This window comes from Eimeria mitis, genomic scaffold (genome assembly GCF_000499745.2).
Source record: "Eimeria mitis Houghton genomic scaffold, Emh_scaff77, whole genome shotgun sequence".
Lineage (NCBI taxonomy): Eukaryota > Apicomplexa > Conoidasida > Eucoccidiorida > Eimeriidae > Eimeria > Eimeria mitis.
This window is the reverse complement of record NW_013575650.1, coordinates 32,303-41,357: the sequence shown is the minus strand read 5'-3', so window position 1 is coordinate 41,357 and position 9,055 is coordinate 32,303. Positions and strand designations below refer to the sequence as shown.

At 50.9% G+C, this 9,055-nt stretch overlaps 1 protein-coding gene across 1 annotated transcript; it reads left to right on the top strand.

Moving 5' to 3' along the window:
• Nucleotides 1-162: 162 nt before the first annotated feature.
• EMH_0067120 (ATP-dependent RNA helicase, putative) lies at nt 163-8,061 on the top strand (the record flags this gene model as incomplete). Its single annotated transcript, XM_013501831.1, has 19 exons — nt 163-330; nt 511-1,437; nt 1,609-1,692; nt 1,904-1,972; nt 2,289-2,360; nt 2,631-3,056; nt 3,248-3,360; nt 3,682-3,784; nt 3,993-4,134; nt 4,307-4,424; nt 4,678-4,777; nt 5,002-5,076; nt 5,182-5,391; nt 5,627-6,253; nt 6,436-6,552; nt 6,729-7,025; nt 7,228-7,404; nt 7,645-7,805; nt 7,965-8,061. The coding sequence occupies 19 exons, from the start codon at nt 163-165 to the stop codon at nt 8,059-8,061; spliced, it is 4,083 nt and encodes a 1,360-aa protein (XP_013357285.1).
• Nucleotides 8,062-9,055: the final 994 nt, after the last annotated feature.

Sequence of the window (9,055 nt, the reverse complement as noted above, 5' to 3'; positions counted from 1 at the left end):
CTCGCTTCCGCGTCTGCTGCGAAGGTATCTGCTGCGGGAGAAAAACAGCAGCAGCAGCAAGCGGAGGAGGGCGCCACGGATGCAGCTCAGTCTCCCGCTGCAACAGCAGATTCAAACAGAGCCTCAGTAAGTCCTGCTTCTATTGAGGGGGGCAAGGGGACGATGAAGCCCCCGAAGCCGATGTCTCGCAACCGCCTGAAGAAGCACCAGCAGGCGCTGCTGCTGAAGCAGCTGCAACACAAGACAAGTGAGGCTGCTCCAGAAGCCAAGGAAGATGCAGATATGTTAGATGCCTTCATGTCTGCTCTCGAGGCAGAGGCGAAGGAAGAGGTGAGCAGCATCTGCTGCTGCTGCTGCTTGCCGTTGTATAGGCTATTGCGTTTCGCGTGTGCATTTCGTTCTCGACCTGCGTTACTGCTGCTTCCAGTTGACTACTTATTGTTTCTGTAAGTTTTTTATATTCCTCTGCTTGCTTGTGCTGCTGTCTTTCTTACGGTGCTGCTGTCCCAGCTGAGTGCAGCGAAGGCCGAAGGCGAAGGTCAGGTGGAGGCCCTGGAATGTATCTCCGGCCGCAGCTCAGAGCCGCCGCGGCCCCAAAGCATTTCTCTTGAGGAGATCAGTAGGTGGCAAGAGGTTGAAGCTGCGTACCTACCGCCAGGCGCGGTGGCGAAGTCAGCAACAGGCGCAACAGCAGCAGCTGCACCTGCTACTTCTGCAGCACCTGCAGCAACTGCTGCACCTGCTGCTGCTGCAGAGCCTGCAGCTGCAGCAGGCGCAGCTGCAGCGCCTGTGCCTGCGAAAGCTTCAACAGGTGACGTCAAAGTTGAAGGAACAACGGAGGGAGCGGTTGGCGGCTCTTCTGCTGCTGCTGCCGCTCCGCCGATGCCGGATGTTTCCAAAGTCAAGCGCGAGCCAGCGGCAGGAACAGCAGACGCTTCTCCCGCAAGTGCTGCTGAACCAGCTGCAGCAGGGCCATCAGCTGCTGCAGCTCCAGGTGCTGCTACCGCTCCCTCGACCAGCGGAACTGGGCATGCGGGGGTCAAAGCTGAGGGTGGAGAGGCACCAGCAGCGACACCAGCAGCAGCAGAAACGCCAGCAGCAACAACGGAAGCAGATGCGGTTGACCCAGAGGAAGCAAAGTACCACGAGATATTCCTTGAGGCGCTGCGGAAAGGCCGCTTAAAGGGGCGTCCTGGCTCTGGGGAAGGTGCCTCGGACAAAGGTAAGGGATCGGCTTCAAAGGACGACGATGCTGAGGAGGAAGAAGTGCTGCTCTACTCGGATCACGAAGAAGCGGAGGAAGAAGCTGCGCAGGTAGCAGAAACCGCTGCAGAGGCAGCAGAAGGTGCAGCTTCAGGAAAAGGAAAGAATGATGACGAAAACGAAACGCAAGCCAAGGAGCAGCTGGCGAACCTATCTTACTTCGACCTTGTCAAGGTGAGCTACAGGGCTACGGCTATGTGTGCTAGCGGCGCACAAGGGACTTTCAAAGAACAGGGTTCAGGAGAATCGGCACTGCCTTACGGCTGTGCACGGATGGAGTGCAGTGAAGGTTCAGTTTTAGAGCAGAGGCTGCAAACTGCTGTTGTGCTGCTGTGGCGGGTTCAGCGCGTTGGACTCAAAAAGGAACTCCCTCTCGTTGACCATGCGTCGTGCAAGTTCCCTCCAATCAAGAAGAACCTCTATGTGCAGGTGCGTGGGCACTTTGGGGAGCTGGGAGATATATGTTGCCATGTGCAGCTTTACGAGTCTGGTAGTGCTGCTGCTTCATGGCTCTAGTGAAGGTCACTGAGGACTGACCTGCAATCCTGGCAGTNTTGAAATTTCAAGTGAATACATGACAGTGTGCGAGATAATTGTCTCATATATATGGGTATCCATTTTTATTTGGCGTGTGTTTCAGGTAAAGGAGCTCACGGACTTGAAGGACCACGAGGTGGAGGCGATACGGAAGACGAACGGAAACATCAAAGTATGCAGTTTAATCTACATTAGATAAACTCAACTAGCTGGCAACTAGCTGGAAAGTATACCTTTGCGTGAAATAGATAAGGGCGCATATGTCTCCCTTGCACACAAATATTCGGGGAAAGCATCTGATGCCGTCAGTGCAGACGGCCACATGAATTTGGAACGTGGAATACAGCCAGTTCAAACTCTGTACAAACTGCAGGCCTTGAGAGAGTGACGGATACATGTGTGCCTCCTCCTACATTGTTTTGTTTATGGATACTTGTGTGCCTCCTCCTTACATTATTTTATTTCATATGTACCTTGTTGTGTTTCAGGTTCGTGGGAAGCAGTGCCCCCGTCCTGTCAGTTCTTTCCACCAGTGTGGTTTGCCAGAAAAGATCCTTAGGGTAAGCCTGTGTGTCCCCTTCGTTTTGATCCTAGTGATGTTTTCGTGTAATTTCTAGTTAGTGTTTAATGGAAACTTTAGTTTGCTTGCGTCTCGTGCGCCTTGTGAGGGGGTCTGTATTGCCTCATGAAGCCTAAGAGGAGGCATGGGAGGCACTGCCTCGACAAACCTTGGCAGGAGGATCATGGATACGTGCGCGGGAACTATACTTTCTATACAATTCATGCTATAACGCCTCCCTACTGTTTTGCTATGTGCGCACTCTGTATAGCACCTAGAACTACGTGGGTTTGAGAAGCCGTTCCCGGTCCAAAGCCAGTGTATTCCCATCTTGATGTGCGGGAGAGATCTCATCGCTGTGGCCGAGACGGGCAGCGGCAAGACCTTGGCGTACGCCTTGCCTCTTGTGCGTCACGTATTAAGCGTTAAAAGGCAATATAAAGAGTACCTGGCGAAGCAAAAGGAAGAAAAGCTGCTGAGTTTGCAGCAACAGGAAGAACAGCAGCAACAGAAAAGCGCAACAGAGGGACAAGCTGACGCCGCAGCTCCCACAGCGAATACAGCTTCAGACCCCAAGGGAGGACAGCGTGGGAAGCGGCCAGCTGCAGATAATGAGGATAAGGACAGGTACCGGAAGAACGAAAAGGGTGAAAGGATGCTGATCTATGGGAACTTCAAGGAGGGAATGATCGGCCTGGTAGGATACTCCCACCAGTCTTTTCCATGTGCCTCATAGTAGACTCTCTGCTGATTCTGACTCAGCGTGTTACACCTTGTAGTTAGGAGAATCACACCGAAGACGCCTCACTCAGTGTGACTACTGTGTCCCGGGTTTGTTGCAAATTGGATGTGGGATCCTTGTTTGTTGGCGCCTGCGGCCTTCCGCAGGTCATTGCCCCGACTCGGGAGTTGTCGCTTCAAATTTCGAAGGAGGTTTCGCGTCTGTGCAAGTTGGTGGACTTGAATGTTGCTTCACTATATGGAGGGGCAGGCATCGGGGGGTGAGCAGACGCACAAAGACGGTTCTCTGGGCGTTCACTGCCAGTAGATGTCTCATTTAATCGCTTGTATACATCTCCAAGCAATCCGAAGCACATATGCACCAAATGATCTCCGTGTGCAGTTATTTAGACGCTTGCACTGCTTGATTTGCTTGGATATGCTGAGGAAATATGGAGGCGTAGGCGTAGCTCGATTGCCGCTGTGGAACTGGAACCGCCGTTTGCCTAAGCACGCAAGTGTTCATATCGTCGGATGACAATAGATACATATGCTTTATGATTTATCCCCACGAACGTTCTGCATTTCATGCGCTTGCGCAGCCAACTGGGACAAGTACGGCGAGGGGTAGATGTAGTAGTAGGAACGCCGGGAAGACTAATTGACGTTCTTACTCTCAACTCTTGCAAATTCACAAGCCTTAAGGTATGCGAGGGACTCAGTGAACGCAACCATGAGACAGCACTTTTCGGGTTGGGCTAGCGCATGAAACTCTGCGATCCCTTCGCCGTTGCAGGCACCTTATTTGCTTTGTAGCAATTGCTTCCCTTCTGCGGAAGTGTTTTCACGTCGCTGTTAAGAAGTGTCTGTTATTGAAGCTTTACTGTTCTTTTCAAATACGTTTGTTGTGCAGCGCGTGACCTTCGTGGTGCTGGACGAGGCCGACCGAATGTTTGATTACGGATTCGAACCGCAGATATCTTCCATCCTGAGGAGCACTCGCCTAGATAGGCAAACTTGTCTCTTTTCTGCAACTTTCCCTTCCCACATTGAATGTATGTTGGACGAGTGACTTACTCACGGGAGTGCAGTAATTTTTAACAAGTATTAGGGGATATGCCTGCTTAGGAGATCTGATTGCCTATTGTTTATTGCTCAGTTTTCTGGCTATGTGACTGTGCCTCACGATCGTCCCGACTTGGTGTGTTGTCCCTTTTGCTGATGCAGCTTTGGCTCGGCGCATCCTTTACAAACCAGTTGAAGTTGTTGTTGGTGAAAAGGGCCGAACAGCTGCAAAGGTGCAGCAGTACGTTGAAGTGATGGATGAAGAACGCAAGTTCTACAGGTAATGCATTAACATTGAATTGCCGGGCCTTCGGAGGCGCTTCGGGTGGGGGAGCTGGGCGCCGATAACGTGACCTTTACTAATTCAGTCGTTTGAAGAGTTTTGTAGAAAGCCTTTCATTGGAGGTTTAATTCTATTCGAGGCATTCTTTCTAGGCTTGATCTCTTGATGCTATGCTCATCTCCATTTTAGTGTTTCCACACCCAATAGGGTCTTTGGATTTGTGTGGGCCTTTGTTTCTGATGCTCTTCAGACTACTGCAACTTTTAGGGGATTGGCAGGACTATGGATCGATCATAGTCTTTGTAAACAAGCAGATAGAAGCTGACGAGCTGTTTGCTGAACTTTTGAAGGTCAGCTTTTACGATTCAGCTCTTCTGCAGTGAATGCGCAAGTTGCATTGTTGTGTAGTTGGACGTCTTCTCGACCCGATGTATTCATCCTGCCTTTTTTTGTACTGGCTGGGAACACAGCGCCAGCCGTTTTTACTACAGTTTTCCGTTTGAACATAGGCGCCATAGTGTTGCCCAACTCCAAGCATCGCTTTTTGCCGTGTGTTCGTGTGTTACGTCTCCAGTATGGTTATCAGGCGCTTGTGCTGCATGGAGGACAAGATCAGACGGACCGAGAGTTTACAATACAGGAGTTTAAAGTAAGTTGTAGTTTGTCTGTAAGCTGCATTTGCTACATCGAAGCCATTGGCGGCATGATAGCGTCGCACTTTCGCATTGTTTTGGTGTCGCTCTCCTGTCTTCAGGATGGCACGAAGACGCTGTTGATTGCGACGAGCGTAGCAGCGCGTGGGCTTGATGTACCCTCGGTTGTTCTGGTTATCAACTTTTGCTGTCCTTCGCACATTGAAGACTACGTCCACCGCATCGGCAGGACAGGGCGAGCGGGGAACATTGGGGTTTCATATACGTTCATAACCCCTCAAGAGGCAGACAAGGCAGAAGAGCTTGAAGGGGTACGAGCCAGTTTCGGCCTTTAGAGACTGCTATTTTCCTAAAGCAATATATTTTCTGTGCATTGCCCCTAGCCGCAACGAGGGGCGTGCCACGCGTTCTTTTAAAAAGCCATATGCAACAAATGAAGCACAACTGCAGACAGTCTTTGTTTAGACAAAGGAAGAGTGTGCTTTGTGTATGTATCATTGTATTCCTCCATCTCCAGTCTCTTTGGTTGCTTCCTTACCTGTGCAGGCATTAATTCAGTCTGGGCAAAATGTCCCTCCGTCTTTGGCAGCGCTCAGTTCGGAGTTCCGCGTACAGTGCAACATGGGTTTGGCGCAGAAGACGAAGCGAGGCGGATTTGGGGGGAAAGGATTTACATTCTCAATTACAGAAAAAAGTCGCCAACAGCAGCAGATGCAACAAGCCAAGAAAGAATTGTCTGGAGCCAACGACTTTGATGAGGTTGAGGAAGTGGAACTGTTGCTTCAGAGAGATGACTTTTTGCCCCCACCGCCTAATAACACCCAGCTGGCACTCACCAACACCATGTCAACAATGGATGCAGCAATGGCAGCAGCTACAGCAGCCGCGGCAGCAAAAGGTGGGGCCGCATCGACGCCGGGCTCACTGCAATCCGCAGTGGAGGCTGCCGCTGCCAAGGCGGCCTTATTGGCAAAACATCAGCTGGCTGGAGGCGACACCGTCACCCAGCCGGCGAGTTCCACAGAAGGTGTTGCGCGTGTCAAGCTCATTGCAAAAATACTCAAGTTGCAGGATGCCGAGCTTGCCAAACGACCACCATCCACTCCGCCGGCTCCACCGCCAGGCCTACCGCCACCCGGAAGCGAGAAGACAAAACTGACTGCAGACCAACAGGTAATTAATACTCCCGTAGCGCCAGAGGCGTTTACTTTCTGCATGCTGAAAGTGCTTGTACGTGCCATCAGTGGCATGCTGCTCAAGCACAGCTATGGAGCATTGGCAACTGCGCATCATGGGTTGTTGAATGCATGCTGGGTTAGGCTGCGAAGTGTCGTCGCATTTGCTGGCATCCGCAGAAGCGCTTGTTGGTTATGAGAATGCGACCACTTGGGGATGTTGGGTGGATTGTTTTGTGGACTACTTGGGAAATCGTCCACCCGTTCGGAAAGTATTCCCAGCGGTTGTTCCATTTGGTATTGGTGCCCTGGGTCTGTTTGTGGGTGTTTTTCACTTTATAGTACACAAGGAGCAGCGTTGTAGTATTCACTGGCATGAGTCAGGCAACGGCTACCACATCTGACTTCATGCATTATTGCATGGATATGACAACTCGCATTTTCTCCTTTGGCGCTTGACTGTATCTCTGCAGGTGGACTTCATGCTACAGCAGGCGCTGAAAGGCCTTCCGGAAGCAGATCGAGGGCAATACAGAGACAAGTTGCGTGAATCGTACAAGAAGCACTTGTCACCTCGTCCGAAAGTTCAGCAAAAAGCAGCGCCGGGCATGCAGCTGGCTTTGGCCACTTCCATAACAGGGCAAGCGCTGCCAAAAGAGAAGGACCCATTTATGGATGCCGCAGCGGAGGCACTATCTATTCTTAAGCAAGGCACCACAGCAAGCTCTGGTCAACTCCAGGCAGCTCTTGACAAGATAAAGGCATTCTCTGTGCGCATCTATAACAGCGGAGGATCTTCGTTCGGTGTAGCAAACTGCTCCGTCTGTGCATTGCACTGCAGGGAACGAGTTCAGTATTCGGGTTTATTAGTGATGCTGAATGCTTGTGCAATTTTAGTGTTGGGTCTAAATGCTGGGAAATTGCCCTCATATGCTGCATGGCCCGTTGAATGAGCGTGTGGTGCGGGTGCAGGACTCAGCCGAGCTAGCGGCGGCTATTAGTAGCGTTTCGGCGCCTTCGAACCCTACGCTTGGCAAGGTGCCTGGACTTTCCGAGAAGGGATTTGTCTGTCCTGAGACTGGCAATTTCGTGGATGAACTTGAAATTAACGACTATCCGCAGGTGGCACGATACAAAATCACCCAGAAGGTCCGTTACTCTGCTTGGAGAGGCTCTGTCCCTCGTAGAGGAGTATACAGCCTCAGGAAAGCAGTGGCTGGGTCTCTGCTAAAACAGTCAATCGCATTATATTCTTCCAGTGGCTTGCTGTCTTTTGGATGAGGTTGTTGTCTTTCAGCTGCAGTGCCATGTAGCCTTGAGTGATTTGTGGCAAATGTCTGAAAACCCTACAGAGATTTAAGATGTCGCCATCTTTTGCGCACTGTGCAGGAGTTGATGTCACGCATCATGGAAGAAACCGGGGCTGTTTTATATGTGAAAGGCCAGCACGTGGAACCGGCGCTGAAGCATCGCACGCAGCTTGCACCGGGCGTGAAGTTCTTACATGTGGAAATCATTGCCCCGACACCAATTCAAGTTCAGAGAGCAAGGTAGGATTCATTCTCTTGCTGTTGGGGGGTCTTCGCTGTAAGCGTATCGTAGCGCTAGAGGCTGTCTAATGCATCCGAATGGCTATCCATCAATTCTTCATGTTGAATCTCCACATCTCTTAGGCAATCTGTGTCACCTGTTGTGCGACTGTGGTTCAGGCATGCAGTGTACGAGCTGGTGGAATCCATCGCGCTGAAGTCACTGAATCTAACGACCAGTCAGCGGCAGGCTGTTGGGCGCTATTCCGTTGTCTAGAGGCCTTATTTGTGCTCTGGCCGTACAGTTCGGTTTTTTCCGCACGCTCTCATCTCGATTTTTCTTTGAAAACTATTTGGGCAGTCGTTTTAAGGTTGCATCTTGGAAATGAAACTCCCAAGGCGAACCTAGACAGCAGACGNGACGTGTACACAAATTAGCAGTAGAGCAGCTCGTCGCGAGCTATACGCCGTGATCATAGGGCCTCACTTCCTAGGAAATGCCAGGTGCATTTCGCTTCACAGTTGCATTAGGACTTGCTAAACTTTGCGTCTCGCAGCTTCCGCTTACTACTGGTTGCGTGAGGTCAATGTTTTCCAAGATCGGGGTAGCCTTCAGGCTCTGAAGTGTCCTCCTGGAGCTATGCGCCGACGATGAAGCAGAGGCTGCTAGGGTTTCCAACTGTCATCATCAGTAGCGGAGCTAGTAGACACAGTCTAAACTGCTAGTGAAGCTGAGTGGTATTCGAACAGTCAGGCTGCTCAGTCAACACTACGGGGGCCTGCCTGCTCCACCTCGCAGCGGACACGCACTGCAACATCCCTGACGGTCAGCAAGCTGATAGAGGTGTATGTGCTGGTTGTGTTGCTTGATAAAAGAACAGGCACAACTGTACCTCTGATCTACAGCGTTTGAGATGCCTCACTATTGGTAATGGATGAACTATGTTCGGAGCTACAGCGTGGTTGAAAACAGCCGCGGAGTGTTAATATAATCAATCGTTAGAGAGATACATGTGACGTGAACAATTCACTGAATAAGCATACAACGTATTTAGCGGGGGATTCCATTCCCCAAAAGCACTTCCTGGTATGAGGTTGCAAATCCAAGTTGCCGCCAGGAACTCAAGTACCTGTCCATCAACAACGTTCCAGGACTTTATCAGGAGTCCATGGTTCGGTTCCTTCTTCATTTCTATGCAAACGAGAAGCAAGTGCCGAGAGGATTTTTGGGAGGTTTTGCCAGAGTTGGAAACGGTTTTCTTGGCGCCAAA